Consider the following 19,826-nt stretch of genomic DNA (forward strand, 5'->3'; position numbering starts at 1 on the left):
GTCTCACTCCGAAACAACAGAGGGCGGTGATGCGCTTCAAACGCTGGTGTTGACGTGGTATTAGAAACGAAAAGAACAGCGGTCTCCCAGACACAACCCTCCCTGCCTTTTGACCAAAATAGACAGCTGAGGGTTGAGCAGCTGACATCAACTAGGTGGAAATGGCTGCCACCGGAGTTCTTCCCTTCATACGGGGGGTAGACCTCAGTGGAAACGACTTCAAAGTAAGGATTTTAGCCGCTGTTCTTTGGTTTTTGTATCGGTAGCTGTTAAGTAACTCACACGGCTAGCGTAGCTAAAGCTATTCAAAGTAAGAGACTCAGAGCAGCAGACGGCTACAGGCTAAAGCACTAGCTTAGCTTAACGTTACTAGCATGGGCGTTAGCCAGTTGTCACAGTGACAAAGTAGCTGTCCGGTCTGTTAACCACCGCCCTGTGTGGTGGTAAGCAGATTTCAGTGTAGGGGAATGTGTTCGTGAAGTGGATTTATTTAGTTTGTTAGCTGTTTGGCTTGTTTAGAAAGACGCAGCTGTTATGTTACGTTAGCTTGCTAATTTAGCTTCACTTTTGGCTAACTCTAGCTGGGACAGAAGAACAAGCTTCGTGTCAGAACATGTCACCATTATCAGCAATGAAGTTAGACAATGCTGTGGCCGAAGGCAGCGTTGGCTATCGTAAGAGCTTGTTGAGTGTAGTCACCCAGTGCTGTCATACTTTTAGGTTCTGATACACTTTGTGAGCTTGGTTTGGCAGATTGAAATCATCACGACTGGCAGCAGTGACAGCTGCGATCATCTGGTGTGAAGCTATTTGAACTGACAGAACTATTTGTGTACTTAACGCTAACTGCTGTCATTATCAGAATATTACAAATATGCTGGTTAAACAACTTGTTTTTCTGTGAGTTGGTGAATGGCTCGTAATTCAAATCCATGCGGGATGACATCATTTCCTGACATGACATAAATTGTCATGCTCATCTCATTCTGAACATCAACGATAATATTTACATAAGCTCAATATCATAGATGATCACGTCTCCTATGGTAACTGTAATCAATAGCTGATTTGTAAATGCTATTCAATTTATGCTCACACTGGGGCTGAACAAATCATCAAAATTCCAATTTCACAATATGGCCAAATGCAACATCCAAAAAGCAAGAGCTAATACTTTTTTTGATAAAGATAAATGTCACAATATACCCATTAATAAATGAAGCATTGTGTTGCTACAGAGATGCCCCAGCCTACAAACCATGTGTCCAGGCATAAAGGAACATGCGCGTTTGATATGGGTCACAGAGAAAATCACATCCTCATTTTGTTTGTTTCATTGGAAAAGTAGCACCAAAATGACAACTCCCACTAAAATTGTGATTTATATTACAGTCACAATATCTGTCCAAAATAATTAGATTTTTAAAACCGATTATTCAGGCATAACTCACACCCCCTCTATGAAAACTTTGAAATCAACAAGGACATCTACTTTTGATTTTGTGTGTAAATTTACTGCTTTCATTCTTTGTCTTCACAAGACTAAGTGCAGTGTTTTTAAAACAGTTGTTAATTTATTTTTGAACATTTTGGCAAAGACAAGAAAATCTTTCCATTCATATTTTATGAAAAACTGATTTAAGCAAATCAATGTGTCATCAATATGTTTAGCATTAATAATTAAACAAAGTAATAATATGTTTTACAAAGTCAGCTGGGTTTTTATTTTCATGATTTTACAAGCCTTTCAATGGATCTAGTCTACACTAAAGGCCAAGAACACTGTGATTGTTGCCAAAAGGGATTTATTCCTCTCTGATCTCTCTCCTCCCTCTGCTGTTTCAGGGTGGATACTTCCCTGAGCATGTCAAGTGTATGAGCAGCCTGCGATGGCTGAAACTGAACAGAACAGGGCTGTGTTACCTCCCAGAGGAGCTGGCCTCTCTGCAGAAACTGGTGAGACAGTCAGGCCTATTTACTAGTTATTTCTATCTCTACGCATAGAGAAATGTATGCATGCCATTCATGTTTGCTTTTTATCTAATCCACAAGTCCAGTCTAATTTATCATTATATTAGATAGACCCTCTTGTACTTTAATATGCTTTTTTTGCTGTTTATGTGTGCTCTGTGCATTTCCAAAGATATAATGTATTAGTATTATTATAAGGTGAAGTAGATGTAGATGCAGAGGAAATTGTGTCCAGTCTAGAACGTGTCTCATAATTTATGATAGATATATTGCTATTAGTGGTATTTTAGTATTGTCTAGCTGTGGTATTCTCTTTTAGCACCAGAAAAAATAAACATTTTGGTAGATTGACTGTATAGTATCAGTCACTGTTTCAAATTTCTATTCTACTTGTATTTGTTTTTGTCTATTATGATAATGTACTAGATTTTTGCATAAGTGGTAGCTATATTGTTAAACTCACAGTCAAAACATACCAGTGTTTAATTGATGCATTTCAGGTGTGAGACCTCACACAACTAAGAAGAATACGCTCAACCTTGCTTTAGTCTTCAGTATCTCTTATAGATTATGTCAACCCTGCAATGCAGTGATCAACAGTTTGTAGTGAAAAGACGACCAAGGCAAACATGCCTGAAAAGTGCAGCCAATCAAGATTAGCTTACTGATTAACAGTCACAAAGTCAGTGTGTGTTTAACTGAACCTGTTTGCAATCAGATAATTCTGTTTAGAGACATCTCTGAATCAGTGTCCTTGTCCCTGCCGTACTTTGCACAGCAGTGATGAGGTCACCTTGTAGGGCACATTTCTGGAGATTTAAATTAATATGTTTTATTTTTGCAATGTACTATGTGTCTGTTAACTCATACCTACCTTTTTCCTTCTTTAGGAACATCTTTCAGTGAGTCACAACAGCCTGACCACCTTGCATGGAGAACTATCCAGCCTACCGAACCTACGGGTAACTGACAAATGCACACGTAATACAAGATAATGCAGCTAAAACACTTGCAGATTTTTAAATAAACTGTACTTTCACCATACAAAACCACAATACTTGTTTATGTCTTAATGCTGCTCTTCGCAGTGTAATATTCTGTCAGATTCACACGGGGGCTTCTTGCCCAACCATCATGGCCTTTTTCTATTCATACCAATGTGTAGTCTAGTTATGATAGAGTCCTAATGTGTTTGGTTTTGTGTGCAGGCGGTGGTAGCCAGAGCCAACAACCTGAAAAACTCTGGAGTCCCAGATGACATCTTTCAGCTTGATGACCTCTCTGTGCTGGTACACAACAACCTCAATCTCTCACCTGCTTGTCACCCTCTTTCAAGACTTTTTATCCCTCATAGTCACAATGCTTTCATTTATTTGTCTTTGGCCCACTGCCTCAACTTTTTAATCATAACTCTCGCTCTGTTTTAGTGTATAATGAAACTTTACTGTCCCCCCAAAAATCCTGGTACACATAATATTTTTTTCATTAAGATGAATACATGTTCCAATACATTTATTTACTTTATCCCCTTTAGGACCTGAGCTACAACCAGCTGACAGAGATCCCCAGGGACCTGGAGAACAGCAGGAACATGCTGGTGCTGAATCTGAGCCATAATACCATTGACTGCATCCCCAACCAGCTGTTCATCAACTTAACCGACCTGCTGTATTTAGACTTGAGCGACAACAAGCTGGACAGCCTACCACCTCAGATGAGACGTCTGGTGCACCTGCAGACTCTCATCCTAAACAACAACCCACTGATGCATGCCCAGTTGCGGTAAAAAAAAAACATTACTTGGTTTCATTGGTTATCTCCATCCTCACCATTCCATTTTCCAGCTTACAGTTTTATCCAAACACACAAAAACTGCTAGTTTGTGTGTCAGGCTGATAACCCAGTGATGAATTCAGCTAGAAAACATAAATACTGATTTAGTGCTGCTCTGACTGTGTTTGTGTGTGTTTTTCTGTGTAAATGTGTCTGAGCAGGCAGCTTCCAGCAATGGTGGCTTTACAGACTCTGCACCTGAGGAACACCCAGAGGACGCAAAGCAACATGCCCACCAGTCTGGAAGGACTGACACATTTAGCAGGTAACACCATAAAAACACACATGACTGTCGGTTTTTAACAAACATCCAGTGTCCCTCATTTTCTTATCCTCCACTATTTCTCTCTCCTAGACGTAGACCTGTCATGTAACGACCTGACTCGGGTACCAGAGTGCCTCTATTCACTGGGCAGTTTGAAGAGACTCAACCTTAGCAGTAATCAGATTTCCGAACTCTCCCTCTGCATTGATCAGTGGACCCAGCTGGAGACACTCAACCTGAGCCGTAACCAGCTCACCTCGCTGCCTGTAAGGATGAAACTCTCACAGAGGCCCTTCTATTCCCACTACCAGCCTTTAGCAGACACCTCTGGGAAATTTTGTACCTGGAGTTGTTGCAATATTTGAATCCAAACAAAATTTTATCAACTACTTTATTTAACTTGGTTGATCTAAGAGATAAATATATCAAAACCTGGGGAAATAAAACATATACTATCCTGTTTGACTCAACACAGGGAAATGTGTCTCTGTATCCTTTTCCAGCCTTTAAAATTTGCTTTTGTGTCTCCAACCAGTCTGCCATCTGTAAGCTGTCCAAACTGAAGAAGCTGTATGTAAACTCTAACAAGCTGGATTTTGACGGGGTTCCACCAGGAGTCGGAAAACTGTCGAGTCTCACTGAGTTCATGGCTGCAAGTAACAACCTGGAACTCATCCCTGAGGGGCTTTGCAGGTGAGTTCAACACACAAACTCCCAGATTTAGAGCGCTCTGCTTCATCAGCTGATATTTGAAACGGGTGTTTTCATTCTGCATTGTTGCACTCATGTATTCTACATTTGCTGGTTATTTTGCTATGTTTTTAATATTTTTTGGTAGAAAAGTATGAGTCAGACTTTCGGAATCATCATGTGTCAGTCTTACAAACTTAAGGAAACAGGCTGAAACAAGAAATGCTTTTTTTGCAGTTCAGTACTCTTTTTTTGCTGTTTGCCGCATGTTTTCTTAGAAGGTTAGGCTATTATAAATATGTCCAATTTTACACAGCCAAATATTCAAGACACTTAGCAATATGTTGTTAACAGCCAATTCTCTGTATGTGTCACATTTTATCCTCACCATATAATTAGATAATATTACCTAAATAAGTGGTTTTGTTGTGTTGCTGTCAAGGTGTGGCAAGCTGAAGAAACTGGTGCTGAACAAAAACCGCCTGGTGACACTGCCTGAGGCCATTCACTTCTTAACAGACTTAGAGGTAAAGTACTCTATTAAAGTACTCAGATGATACTGGGATTAAGATAATACCTCTAAAAACATTTGTACTGCCTAGTTGGTAGATTATTGTGGGTATGTTAGAAAAGCTTCAAGCTGTGGAAGAAAGGGGAGCCTTGGCTCTTGTGACCAGAGATAACGCCTGAAAAAAATATGAAGGAGAAAGTAATAACAAAACGAGAAATATAAATGTAATGTAATGTTAACATGCAATTGAAAGATCATGAAAAATGTGAGACTATTTACTGTATAATGATATTCAAATACATTTCACAAAGAGTATTGTTTGGAAACAATGATGCTTGTACCTCACTCGAATAGTGAATTAAATGTTGCATTATCTCTACAAAGTTTGCTTTTTATACTTACAGAAGAGAATAGGTGTCTGAATATTTATGTCTCTTGTGTAGATACTAGATGTCCGTGAGAATCCCAACCTGGTGATGCCTCCTAAACCAGTCGACAGAGCAGCAGAGTGGTACAACATCGATTTCTCCCTGCAGAACCAGCTCCGACTGGCTGGAGCCTCACCTGCTACTGTAGCGGCTGCAGGAGGAGGTGGGCCCGTGAACTTGTGCATAGTTTTTAGATTTTATATTTTGGTAACAAATATGGCTCTTTTTTCATGCATGTTTTCTGGAATCCTAAATCTATATTTATATGTCTCCAGGCACCAGCCCCCGAGATCACCTGGCGAGGAAGATGAGGCTGAGGAGGAGGAAGGACTGTTCTCAGGATGATCAGGCAAAGCAGGTGCTGAAGGGCATGAGTGATGTCGCACAGGAGAAGAAGAACTTGGAGGTAAGGAAAGAAGATAAGACGGTAAAGAGAAGGATGGGATTTGCATTCTAAACTAGCTCTGTTATTGTTTGTGTGATTGGAAGCTGTTGTTCTGAGTACATGCTCTTGACTAGAAAGCACTGCAGCCAAATATGAGTCAGCTTTCTCTGACTGTTTTAATTGGTATAAAAAAAGATCAGTTTAACTTGACATTTAGTTTATTAATTATACTAATCACCAGCATTATTCATCACCTTCTTAGTAGAAGAACAATAGGTTTCATTTCCTGATAAAAAATATGCTAATTTTGCAGGAGAATGGCGACTTGAAATATGGTGATTTGAAAATCCGGCGCTGGGACAAGAGTTTAGAGAAGCCTCAACTGGACTACTCTGAGTTTTTTATGGAGGATGTGGGGCAGGTAATGTTCATGTAGTCTATCTACTTTCAGCTTTAATCAGTCAAAACTTTTATTCCTGTTTTTTAATCTCAAATAGTACCATGCATATTTCTGTTATAGGTTCCAGGTGTATCAGTCTGGCAGATAGAGAACTTTGTCCCCATACAAGTGGACGAAACCTTCCATGGCAAGTTCTATGAGGCCGACTGCTACATTATTCTCAAGGTAATGCATCATTCATTTACAATAGATGTCATTTAGATTTTTTTTGCGACAGCTAAATAAAAAGGTTAAGTTTGGTCACAGATAGAACATCTGTATGTTTTTAATGTTTCAGTGTACCAGCAAAGATTCTTTCCTTCCTGTATCCCTTTCAATTGTCTCACATTTTCCCCCTTGCCATTGTAGACCTACCTGGATGACAATCATGCCCTCAACTGGCAGATCTTCTACTGGATTGGTCAGGATGCCACACTAGACAAGAAGGCTGGCTCTGCCATCCATGCTGTCAACCTCAGAAATTTCCTTGGCGCAGAGTGTAGAACGATTCGGGAAGAGATGGGAGACGAGAGCGAGGAGTTCAGTGCTGTACGCAGAAACATAACGCACATACAAGCTAATACGTGAACTTCTGATGCTTACTCTAGATGTAGTCCAAAATAGATGTGTTGTGCTTCATGCAAAAATATAACTTCACTTTATTCAAATGCATCTTCTTCTATTGAATATGTTATTGAAACTATCCTCTGTACATATCTATCAACTTGCATGTTCTGTTATCAATGTCGTTTTTTGATTCTATGTGCAGGTGTTTAACAATGAGATCTCCTACATCGAGGGAGGAACAGCCAGTGGATTTTACACTGTGGAGGACACACACTATTCTGTCAGGTAGGTTTTTTTCTCATCTTTTACATCTTTTTTGATTTTCAATTTAATTTAAAATGAAAAGATGCTTATATATTAATTTTTTTGGAGTGTGGTTGATTTTGTCAGCTACTTGAACATCACACATGACAGCTTGATCTGTTCGAATGAGTTTTTCAGGCTGAAATTTCATTTCTGTGTTTATCAGGTTGTACAGAGTCTACGGCAAGAAAAACATCAGGCTGGAGTCTGTACCTTTGAAGGCCTCCTCCCTCGACCCTCGGTGACAACAGTTTTTTTTTTTACATTTTTGCTGCCTCATACATCACCTGACAGACACTTAACTTACGCTTCAGTGTAAATTCTCTGCTTTCTAATGCCTTTGCATTCCTCCTCTTACTGATGAACATTTTCACTGCATCATAATTACCCAATATCTGCATTTAAAAAAAAAAAAATTTTCATTATACTTATTAGGGCTGGACCCGAATATCCAAATATTCGGTCGTTGTGTTGGTATCTGAATATTAATTTTGAGATACTCGGATCTAAGGTCTCGAAAATGTCCCCCTCCCCTCCACCCCCCGGCCGACAAACCGAATATTCAGATATTCGTAATTAATTGGACCCGAATATCTGGTGCCAAGAAATTGCCATTCGGACCGGCCCTAATACTTATATGACATGTATGCTGTGTTTCATTTAGTGAGCAACTTTAACATTCTGTGCTTCTTGTTTTGGCAGCTTTGTATTCCTTTTGGACACAGGGCTGGAAATCTTCATCTGGAGAGGAGCCAATGCTACTCTCAGCGGCACTACGAAGGCCAGGTAAGACACAAATCAAGTGCTAACACAAACGTTTCCTCCACTTGGTTGAGAACTGTCAACTTGTTTTTCATGTCAGGGACACAATTCTACATAAAAAAAATGTTGTTGCTGATAGCAGTGATGCAAAGCGGCGTTGTGTGTGTGTGTTGTTGTCATACTCCAGGTTATTTGCTGAAAAGATAAACAAGAATGAACGTAAGGGGAAGGCTGAGATTACAACCCTGATGCAGAACCAGGAGCCTCCAGGGTTCTGGGAGGTGCTGGGAGGACAACCAGAGGAGATCAAGAAGCACGTACCAGATGACTTCTCTCCTATCAGACCTAAACTGTACAAAGTAAATATCTTTAATAACCTTATACTCCAGTGCTCTCTGTGGATGATTTATTTTGCTTGTTGTGGATTACAGTAGAAGTGGGAACACAGCTTTAAGATAGTGTAGGTGTAATGCAAATTTGTAAGTCTTGTAGGTGGTGTGTGTGTTTCAACACAAGCTTGAAGTCATGTTTACTGTGTTTTTGTAAATGAGCCATGATGATGTGGGATCAAAGAGGTTGGATGTCAGCAAACTGCATGGGTCAGCCTTTACAAATTGTGTTTCTAGTCTAACATTTATACATGAATTCTCAGGAAGGAGTTAGGAAAATTGAAGAGAGACCAAATGGCTGGTGGCCTAATTGCTGGGCTTCCTTATATATTATCTGTGACACGTTTCAGTAACTGGATATCACAATGTTCTGCTTGTTTTTCACTCCTGTAGGTGGGTTTGGGTCTTGGCTACTTGGAGCTGCCTCAAATTAACTACAAGCTGTCCGTTGAGCACAAAGATCACAAGATCAAACTGGACACTCTGCCAGAGCTCAGACTGGTGTGTTTATCTGCAATGATCAGGAGTTCTTCATAGTTTTTGTCCTTTCTTTTAACTCTCCCTCCCTTCATGTTGCACTCACTCGTTGCCATCCAATTCCTCAGCTTCAGTCTCTGCTGGACACGAAGTGCGTATACATCCTGGACTGTTGGTCTGATGTGTTCATCTGGATCGGGAGGAAGTCTCCCCGTCTTGTCAGAGCTGCAGCCTTAAAACTAGGTCAGGAAATCTGCTCCATGCTGCACCGGCCCAAACATGCATGCGTCACTCGCAACCTGGAAGGGACCGAATGCCAGGTAATGCTTCCAAATATTGCGGCTGCAAACCTGAGACTTCATCAGAGACTAATTAAAAATTAAATACCTACTTGTTATTGTGTTGTGTGTCTGACTTTCTTCTTGTACCATCCAGGTCTTTCTTTTCTGAGATTGTTTTTTTGTTGTGTTGATCTTTTAAGGTTGTAGAAGGCCTTTAAAGGGTTGTTTCTGATGATCTACAAAAATAACTGGATACTGAAGTGTCACATAAAAGCCACACACTTTCAAGGAAATGTAATTGTACTTGTTCAATGTGTGCAAGTGCAATATCGGTCTTTGAAGTACATGATTAATATTATTGTGCACATACAGTGAAAGGCTATTGTGATCATTGTTTAAATGCCAGGTTTACTTTGTATTCTACACTTCAAAACAGTGTAAGATTTACCTTTTGTCATACTCTTTTGTCTTCTTAGGTGTTTAAGTCCAAGTTTAAGAACTGGGATGATGTATTGAAGGTGGACTACACCAGAGCTGCTGAGACTGTACAACAAAATGACAACCTGCAGGGCAAGGTCAGTGATGTGTGTTTGTCTCAGATTTTATTATTGTCAGAGCAGAATTCAAGGCAGCTCTTACTGAAATGAACCCAGCAGCTCAAAATAAAGGAATCTTCTCACTGGGATTATCTGAGTCTAAATACATGCTGACCAGTTTCAGGCGGTTGTTTTTAGAAACCATAAATATGTCAGACATTTGTGTAGCTGCTTGTACCTGGTCTGCACATGTTAATCTGTGTTCTCGCTTGTAGGTGAAGAAGGACGCAGAGCAGAAAGACCAAATGAAAGCTGACCTCACAGCTCTGTTCCTCCCTAGGCAGCCAGCCATGCCTCTCACCGAGGTAACAACACACAAAGTTATTTCTGTCCTGGACTGTTATGTTGACAACACAAAACACACATAAACAATCCTCCACCTTCCACATATTCACCTCTCTAGGCCGAACAACTGATGGAGGAGTGGAATGAGGACCTGGATGGAATGGAAGGATTTGTGTTAGAGGGGAAAAAGTTTGCTCGCCTGCCTGAGGAGGAGTTTGGACACTTCTTCACTCAGGACTGTTACGTTTTCCTATGCAGGTACATTTGATGTTTGTTGAACTGTTGCATGACATCTGGCATCAAGCAGGGGAAATGTGCGGCTAGAGGAGTTTGCTGGACATTTGTGAATTTATATATTTAAAGTTTATTAAGTTTTTTTTGTCATATTACAGACCATTGTTTCACTCTAATTCCATGGCTTCTTAGATACTGGGTGCCTGTGGAGTACGAGGAGGACGAGAAGGAGAAGAAAGAAGGTGAAGGTGGTGAAGGTGGTAGAGGAGGAGGAGGAGATGAGGAGGAAGAGGACAAACAGCCAGAGGAAGACTTTCAGTGTGTAGTTTACTTCTGGCAGGGCAGGCAGGCCTCCAACATGGGCTGGCTCACCTTCACCTTCTCCCTGCAGAAGAAGTTCGAGAGTCTTTTCCCTGGAAAACTGAAGGTACGAAGAAAAATCTGTGTTGTCTCTGATACGACTTTTTGTAGAAATCTGTTTTTATGCTGGGTCATCATATAATATCTGTTCTGCTGTTTAGGTGGTTCGTATGACCCAGCAGCAGGAGAACCTCAAGTTCCTGTCCCATTTCAAGAGGAAATTCATCATCCACAAAGGGAAGAGGAAACAGAAGACTGACTCTGCCCAGCCCTCCCTCTACCACATACGTACCAATGGCAGTGCACTTTGCACCAGGTATATTTCCACAGACTAGCACTTTAACTCTTTGCTTCCCCAGAAACCTCCTCTAACATTTCATTTTACCCACCATCTTTCTTTTAGAACCATCCAGATTGGTACTGATTCCGGCAATCTTAACTCAGAGTTCTGCTTCATACTCAAGGTTTGAATATTTAGAAGTCTTACAGTAAAGTATATTAATAAAGCAGAGTCAGACTTCCGTGTATTAAACCATACAATATGTGTTTTCTGCAGGTACCATTTGAGAGCACAGACAATCAGGGCATCGTTTACACCTGGGTGGGCCGAGCTGCTGACCCTGATGAAGCCAAACTGGCCGAGGACATTATGAACAGCATGTTTGATGACACATACAGCAAGCAGGTAATAGTGTGTGTGTGCATCAAGCTTCATTTTTACTCCTAATTGTTGTGTAATAGTGTTAAGTATACATTACTCACACACTTTATCTGTCGCTTCAACTGCTTTCACTTCACACTCCTCAGCTGGCCATTGAGCAGTTTTCACTGTCAGCTCTACCGTTTGATCTGACAGTTATTCTATTTTCACTGATTCCACTTAAGCTGACACTTGCTGTTAATTCCAGCTTGATTCATCACATGATTTTTATTTGACTGTTCTTTCACTTTCAATTAAAATGTAACTTCAAACAAAATTAATTTCATCTAGTTCTTGCATTTAAGCTGAATGGGCTTTGATGGTCATTTCATCTTCTTTCAGTATTTCACCTATTAGTTTTAACAACACCTTTATAGCATGTTGTACACTTAAGTTTTCTTGCTTTTTCTGTTCTTTTTCATTTAAAAAAAAAAAAAAAAACACAAAGTATTGATAGGCTGAAAACAGACTGAATATTTCTGAAATAGCCCCTAAACAGAGTGATATCAGTAGTGATGTCACCTCCCTCTATGTATGTGAAATATGTTGCTTAAGACAAGCCATTATACTCATCAGTGGCAGCCTAAATGTTTTGGCTGTTGGCTTTTTGTGTGTGTGTGTTTTCCCGTGTGCTAGTCCATGTACAGTAAAAGGCATTAGTCTGTGTTATTTGACAAAAATCTGTGCATTTTCCTGTTATTTCTGACCAATTGGTTAACAAAACTGCCTATTGTGCACGAGTAAATGAAATCCCAATTAACAAAACTGGTTTAAAAAAAAGTTCGCTTTCTAAAGTCTCTTTGGTGGATGCCAAAAATCCCTTTATGTAGCAAAAGCTTGAGGATGTTTGCTTGAAAGTGCGTCTTATCACAACATCATCAATCAATGTGTCTCTAAGGTCATTAATGAGGGAGAGGAGCCAGAGAACTTCTTCTGGGTGGGAATCGGTTCTCAGAAACAGTACGATGAAGATGCAGAATATATGAAACATGCTCGGCTCTTCAGGTGATTAAACATGATCTGTTTTACATATCACAGCACTACAATTAAATATGTGTAGTATTTTTAATTAACATGTAAGACCATCTGTTTTTACTCACTGCTCATCATATCATACTTGTCGCTTGTGTGTCCTCTTGTTTTGCTGACTTGCTATTTCCTCCCCTCTTAGGTGTTCAAATGAGAAGGGTTATTTCTCTGTGTCAGAGAAGTGCTCCGACTTCTGTCAGGATGACTTGGCTGATGATGATATCATGTTGCTGGATAACGGCAAAGAGGTAACGACAAATAAGCACGATGTTCAGTACAATGATTAATAGCAAACATCCTGCTTGTTGATCTATAACTTCACAAGCAATAAAATTCCCCCAAAAAGAGTCAATAATACATTAGCTCAAATAAAAGAAATGTTGAAGTCCTAAATATATAAAGGACATTTTAAATTCCAAATAGGATAGAACAGCTTTAACTGATAAAAAATATAACAAAACACACAAAGTATCTGGAATAAGTTGGATAATAGACTCAAAAATGACCCAGAATCAGCAGAGCTAGTTAAAAAAATATACTTGAGGAAATACTGCTTGTAATTCAAAATATATATTAAAGGCGATGAAATCAGATGTCTGCAATGGAATCATCACATTTTCTATTGTCTGATTGTTTTTCACCCCTTTTTGTGTGTTTCTGTCTCAGGTGTACATGTGGGTCGGGACTCAGACCAGCCAGGTGGAGATCAAACTGAGTCTCAAAGCCTGCCAGGTGAGTCAGAAACTAGAGTTTGTGTGTAAATACCTGTGCTTGGTTTGGGTTATCCACATCTTAACCCTTTAACGCTGATCATCACGAATTCGCATCATACCACTTGCATTCAGACTGTAGCCGAGATAGTGTATGCATTCCTCAATGCCAATTTGTGCATATTCAATATGTACCTAGGAACCTTTTGCAAGCACTGGTTTCTCATAGGACTGGTCAGAGTGGGACCTACATTATTATATATGTTATTATTATTATTATTATATATCTATTCTATGTGCTATAGACAAATTAACAATCTCTACTTAGCATCAACTTGAAAGCAAAAACACAAATAATTCTTTTTAGATAATTCTAAATAAATTCAGGGGTCATTGGGTTAGTAATCGCTCTCCTCCTTTTCTTCTCCAGGTTTACATCCAGCACATGCGCTCCAAGGACACTGAACACCCGAGGAAGCTGCGACTGGTGAGGAAGGGAAATGAGCCTCACTGCTTCACGCGCTGCTTCCACGCCTGGGGAGCTTTCAAAACTCCCCCCTCGTAGGCCGAACACTCTCTGGATCGCGCACATGCACACATTGATTTACTGCCCTGTAATTTTCTACTAGTAAGGTGATGATGTCTGTCCCAGCTTTACCTGTAACTTGCCTCCATCCTGCTCAGTAGCCTTTTGACCAACAGATGTCTGCCTACACAAACAGCCTGGACAGGTTTTAGCACAACAACCCAAATCAGTGAGAGTTCTTCTGGTCAAGGAGCTGCTGGCTGGTTTTGGTTAAAATACTGCTTTTTTTGTAGAAGCTTTTTTTAGCAGCAAGTCAGGATTTTGCTGTTGAATGAAAGAAGAGAATTATGTTTTGAGATGAAATAGGTCTTAGGTGTACAGAGGCTTTATAAAACAACCCACATCAATCTGCTTTGCTGTTTTCATGTGGCTTCTGCTGCATGGTCGATAGTTTTCAGCAGAGGAGGGTTAAGTGCTCGTTACCATAAGAGCCACTCCTTCATGCTCAGTGCCATTCGCGCAGCTTATTGGAAATAGTTTTCAGCAGATAGTTGATTTTACGGTCTGTATTACTCTCGTCATCGAGGGAATGAGCAGAAAACAGCACTCTAATTGTTTCTCTGAAGATTGTGGGTTTATATATCTATTTTTTTCATGGTATGTGTGTATGTTTGCCCTATGCGCCTTCACTGAAATGGGTTCTTCCCCTTTCCCACAGCCTGGTTGGTTACTGTTCTCACCTCTTCTAACTTCACCACTGATTTAACTGCAAAATGATACTTACATGAAGATACTTTGGAGTAATCTCCTCAGACGTCTGAAACGGTTACATTTATTTGGCCACAGAAATCTTGTGGACGTTAGAGATGTGAGACAGATTTGTTTTGTTTAAATGTGCAATTAGTAGAGCCTGCGATACTGAAACTAAATACTGCATTCAACTTGTCTAAATGTTTATTTTCTGGAGAGAATAGGAAAGCGCTTCTTTCCAAAATTCTATCTGACTATATTTGAAAAAGTTAATGCATGATATTTAAAATGCTACAGGTTTAAAGTTTTAGTTAGATCTTAAGGCGTTGCTTTCTTTTTCAAATGTTTCTCGTTTTGGAACAGAGCTCTTAAATGGGAGATCTTCTGCAGCATATCAGACATCTTAATAAAATGTAGGGACTTCTGGTTCTGCATCAGTGTCATCTCTTTGTAACTGCTGCAGTGCTTCATGTGATCACATGACCTATGTCTTATGCAGGCACTGGTCCAAACAAGATGTCTATATATTCACAAATGGCTGCAACTTCTGTCATTTTGTTTCTACTATATTTTGTGGGGTGAACTGTATGCCTGTTGGTATGTTTGAGTCCTGCACACATATGTATGTGTGTATCTGAATATGTACACATGCTCCAGATGCCACCTGCAGATGCTTTATTTATGTATTTTATAGAAAAATAAAACTTCACATCACATTTTGCCATCTTGGTCTTTCACTCAACAGATTTGTCAAGTTTTCAGGGCTTTGTAATCCAAATTAAAAAAAAGTCACCTCTGCTTTTATAAGTACAAACCAAACTTAGGACAAAGTCTCTTAGAGAGAGTAAATAATTTTATTAACATTCACAATTCATCAGCCAAAATGCTAAATGACCTGATTAATAAATTCCTACACATGAAACTGGATGACAAAATGGAAACAAATTCATCTCAACTGTGGAATTAAAAAGGTAAATCGTGCCAGCTGTAGCATGAAAGGGTTAATCGTGTGTCAACCAGAAAAACAAAAAAGCGCTATCAAAGTAAAAAAAAAAAAGGCATTAGCATTGATTCCTACTTGCTGAGCTACAATAGTTAGTAGTGAGGTCTTCTTTTTTCATTTAAATGAGGATCAAGAAGCTAAGGGAATACTGTTTTTTGTTTTTTTAGGCTATGACAGGTTTGAATATTTTACTCATCGTCGGCTTGCTGTTACAAACCTGTCTTCTGTGAACCCAGTTATAGATACTGTATATGTTTGTTTTTACACAGTAAAACAACATTTAAAGAAAAAGGGGGGGGGGGGGGGGGTTGTTAAAAATACTGATGACCTCTGCATGTAGCTGAAATGCACCAATTCAGACACCTCAAGAAGAAATCTCCAGTATGTTACACTTTCAGATTGACCTTGCTTACCTTGCAACACTTCCCTGAGTCCTGTCAAAAGATTTCTGTGCGAGATGATGACATACTAAGAGAGGAAGAAGGATTCAAGTGAAGGCTCCATTTTACCACATTCTTTACCTTCATTTTTGAGTTGCTGGGAAAATATTCCTTGTCTTTAAACCCAGATTTTTACCAAACCGGAGCAGAAAATTAAACCTGAACTGTTATTCTTGGCTGTAGCTTCACTTCTCGTGGTCCCATTGATTCCTTCTTGTAAGAGAAAATTATATTTCAAAACTATAAGGAACAAAAAACTAATTTCTAGTCCAAAAAACACTTCCTAGCTGGTTTCCTTTGAAGTCACAGGCTGAAATCGTTTTCCTTGCTACTTGTCATTAAAATATCTTTCCAAAAGCTGTACAAAATATATTTAATAGAGCCTCAAACTTTACAATACAAAAACACCTTCACTATTCCAGTACTTTTTTCATCATACCTAGAGAGCTTCCTAAAACCTTGGCGATGATGATAATGTGCCACACAGGACAATGAGCAATACAACTGCCCACACTGGTGCCTAAAAGGGGAAACAGAAATGCTACAACTCAAATATTCAAAGTACTTCAGGTGCTAGTCCCTTACTGGCTCCCTTTCAGTCACTGCTGGATACCATCAGTTCATAAAAACAGCTCGTTCACAGTACTGTCATGTACATTAAGCAGACACAATCCATCACATCCACTACTGTGCACAAGAAAACCAACATTTGGCCACAGAGCACTGGTTTCAAAACCTTGGATCGAGCCTACAATGCCACAAAACTGCAGATAGAAAAATAAAAACATGGCAACATCACCAGTAAGTCTCCTGTAGAATATTTCCTCGAAGGCTGAGGCACAGTCACCGCAACCATGGAACTGGCAGGTGGAGGAATGATCGCAAAGAAATGAACGAGGAAATACTTCAGTTTGAAGGTCTGAGGCCGTCCAGACACCACACTGTGCTTGCTGGGCTTTCTGTCTCCTTGTGAGAGGCAGTATCATGTTCCCAAAGTGGATACAGAAGACGAAGAGTTGGTTCTTACAGAGTTTTTAACATTGTTTTCTGTGTATGTTGTAAGACTTTCTTCCCGGCTAACAGGAGAGTGCAGAGTGCTGACTGGGGGGCTCCACAGTGGGCTGATGGGAGATGTTTGTGGTCCAGCACTGAAATCCAGTCCATCAAGACCACTTGAGCCCCTCCCTGTAATACTAGAAGAAAACCCGGAGGACATTATGAGTGGAAAACACTATCGCTACAAGAAGCTTTGGTGTGACAAGCCAAGCAGTTTGCTCAACAGGAAAAAATGTGAACAATTACATCTTTATGTCAACACTTCAGCACAGCATGTTAACTGGAACTGTATAAATGTAGGTCTACTGTGCAATTCTTTAAACTTTTGAATCTAATGTGAGACTTAGACTGTATGCCTGTATTTCAGGGCTGCAATTCCTGATTATTTTAGTTGTTTGATCTATAAAATGTCAGAAAATGGTGAAAAATGTAAATCAAATCTCAACATGATGTCCTCAAATGTCTTATTTTGTCCACAATCCCAAAGATTTACCAAAGATTTTTAAGTTTACAATCATAGAGGAGTAAAGAAATCCTTTAAATATTGACATTTATAAAGCTGGAATCAGAATTTCTACATTTAAAAAAAAAAAAATACTATAATAATCACATTAATAAATTTTAGAGCTTCTTATTTTCACAAGAGAATTAATTCTGAGGATTCTTCAAGTTAAAATTTGATTTAGCAAAATACACGCTGGTATCTTCTCAAACGGTACATCAGGTGTCATTTTTTGAAACAATTTGGCATCAGAAGAAGATTAAGTGACGATCATTTTAAAGTAATCAAACAATGTCTGGTATTGGTTTCATAAGGGTTTGCTGCTCGTACATACTCTGACAAAGTAAAGTGACTATCTTTGGGTTCTGTTACATTTAGACTAAAGGATCAACTTCAGAATGATTTTTGCACTTTTGTGTTTTTTTAGGCTCATAAAAACTGACAAAAATAATTCAAGTACCAGACCTATTAAGGTTTTATCATACTAATTACATATTTAAAATGCATATTATTATTATTCATTATGGATAAATTAAATGTGATATTTTGTTCAGTGTGGCTCTGGGTGTATTATCTGTATTCCTAAATGGCACCCACTAGAGGGGAGCAGAGAGAAACAGATGTGTTGACAAATCACATCAACAATCATCTCCTGATTTATCAGCGGAGAGTAACGTCACTGAATAGCTTTGCTGATTATAAATTAATTCTTGTAATTACCAAAACAAGTTTAAACTTTGATTTCTTTTGCCAGATTCAACTGACCTCATCTGTATATCTCTGATTTCTCCTCTACAAACAAAGGAGGGTGTGTTGGCTGCAGCGGCACTAGTAGTAGTGGTGTATTGAAGCCTCAGTAAAAGTTACGACTGCTTCATTTCTGATTTGCAAAGTGTAAGGTGGATAAATGGAATTGGTACAGTGCGCAAAAAGGTTACACAAACTGACCCAGGTCCAAATACTGCACAAAAAGAATGAAAACATACTGTGTGTTCAGTCGATGGTTTTAGCTCCATTGGCTTTGCAGAGATTGAGAGTAGAGGGAAAACAGTGAGTAGGGTTTGTTATTGGAATGCAGCACTCAGGGAGAACAAGTTTTTGAAGTGTGCACACTCTGGACCAGCTCCATTAGAAACAGGTGTCTCAGTGTGTGTGTGTGTGTGTGTGTGTGTGTGTGTGCATGTGTGTGTGTGTAGCTCTCATACACCCACTGTTGTGTCTGAGTAAGTATAAGCTCAAACATCTGCACATACTGTTAGGTTTTGTATAACTGCAAGACCAAATGTGAGTTTACAGTAAAGTAATGAGCAAGCAAATGATCTGTGTGTGTTTCTCACCTTTTCAGTTGATGAGGATGCCAGGTGAGCGTCCTTCCTCTTCTTTGATGTTCTTTAGATTGTTTTCTGCCTCATCTACAGTTCTGTATGACAAATACACAAATTAAATTGATTCTTGTCTTTTAAAAAAATTAGAAAACTAATAATACCATTTAAACAGCCTATACTGTGTGTGCCTACGTTAGGAAATCCCTGACATCCTCCACAGTGAGTTCTCCGGTTGAATCGAGGGTGAGGTCGGCACAGCTCAGGGGGGAGTCCAGCGGGGTGTCCAGAATGGGGGAGGACAGGGTACTTGGAACCTCCTCTGTTTGCCCTGTGAGGGAAAAGTCAGAGCTGTAGGGTGAAGGTTTTGCAAAATTTTGGAAACTGATACTGTTGTGTGTTGTTGGACAAATAATTGAAAGTTTTTCCATTAGGCTGTATGAGTGAATAAAACTAAACACAGGTGTTTGTTTTTGCAGTTTGGTTATCCAACTTAAGCTGTCATATCTTTAAGATGTCAACTTCAGGTTACCAATACATCAGGTGCTTAAATGTAACAAATCAAGAGCACTTTGAGGACACAAAATGATTCACCTCAAACCAATTATTATAAGGAGGCAAAATGACACAGACAAGTCTTAGAAAAATAGTAAAGCTCAACTTGGCGTTTAAAAATGAGGACAAAATATACTGACGTCAGTGGAAAGAGGTTGAAACATACTGGGAGCCAATATAACAAGAGCAAAACATACTTGGAGTCGGTTTAAATAGACTGAAACATACAGCTATCCAGTAGAAAGAGGATAAAACATACCAGGAACCAGTTTGTCAAGGTTGAAACACTGGGAGCCAGTGTAAAGAGGATGAGACAATAATGAACATGAATATGGGCAATCGGCTAACAACAGTACATCAAAGTGTAAAACGTCATTTCCTCTCCAGCAGGTGGCGCTATCACTGTGAATGGATATCGGCATATGGATGTGATCAGGGCAGAACTGTGACCAATCAT

At 39.5% G+C, this 19,826-nt stretch overlaps 2 protein-coding genes across 2 annotated transcripts in view; one reads left to right on the top strand and one right to left on the bottom strand.

The window, feature by feature from the left end:
- The first annotated feature begins 74 nt into the window (after positions 1-74).
- Positions 75-15,207, top strand: flii (FLII actin remodeling protein). Its single transcript, XM_023284953.3, has 31 exons — positions 75-224; positions 1,846-1,956; positions 2,862-2,933; positions 3,180-3,260; positions 3,506-3,753; positions 3,966-4,069; positions 4,160-4,335; positions 4,605-4,762; positions 5,202-5,286; positions 5,714-5,861; positions 5,974-6,104; positions 6,397-6,504; positions 6,604-6,708; positions 6,892-7,071; positions 7,292-7,374; positions 7,559-7,633; positions 8,095-8,178; positions 8,342-8,513; positions 8,937-9,044; positions 9,149-9,340; positions 9,778-9,876; positions 10,113-10,202; positions 10,301-10,440; positions 10,609-10,843; positions 10,938-11,092; positions 11,180-11,240; positions 11,333-11,461; positions 12,375-12,481; positions 12,648-12,753; positions 13,172-13,237; positions 13,646-15,207. The coding sequence occupies exons 1-31, from the start codon at positions 162-164 to the stop codon at positions 13,778-13,780; spliced, it is 3,807 nt and encodes a 1,268-aa protein (XP_023140721.1). The 5' UTR covers positions 75-161; the 3' UTR covers positions 13,781-15,207.
- A 119-nt stretch (positions 15,208-15,326) lies between these two features.
- Positions 15,327-19,826, bottom strand: part of llgl1 (LLGL scribble cell polarity complex component 1) — a 50,572-nt gene continuing 46,072 nt past the window's right edge. The window contains exons 22-24 of the mRNA XM_055005052.1: positions 19,010-19,145; positions 18,830-18,912; positions 15,327-17,127 (exon numbers count right to left, since the gene is read on the bottom strand). Coding sequence (XP_054861027.1) covers positions 18,834-18,912; positions 19,010-19,145 — 215 coding nt within the window. The 3' untranslated portion in view covers positions 15,327-17,127; positions 18,830-18,833. The remainder of the gene's footprint in view (positions 17,128-18,829; positions 18,913-19,009; positions 19,146-19,826) is intronic.

This window comes from Amphiprion ocellaris, chromosome 19 (assembly GCF_022539595.1).
Source record: "Amphiprion ocellaris isolate individual 3 ecotype Okinawa chromosome 19, ASM2253959v1, whole genome shotgun sequence".
Taxonomy (NCBI): Eukaryota; Metazoa; Chordata; class Actinopteri; family Pomacentridae; genus Amphiprion; species Amphiprion ocellaris.

Coding starts and splice junctions, on each gene's coding strand:
- flii (XM_023284953.3), top strand. CDS start 162: ATGGCTGCCACCGGAGTTCTTCCCTTCATACGGGGGGTAGACCTCAGT. Junction 7,634..8,094: donor GCCTCCTCCCTCGACCCTCG/GTGACAACAGTT, acceptor TTGTTTTGGCAG/CTTTGTATTCCTTTTGGACA. Junction 11,462..12,374: donor ATGACACATACAGCAAGCAG/GTAATAGTGTGT, acceptor TGTGTCTCTAAG/GTCATTAATGAGGGAGAGGA.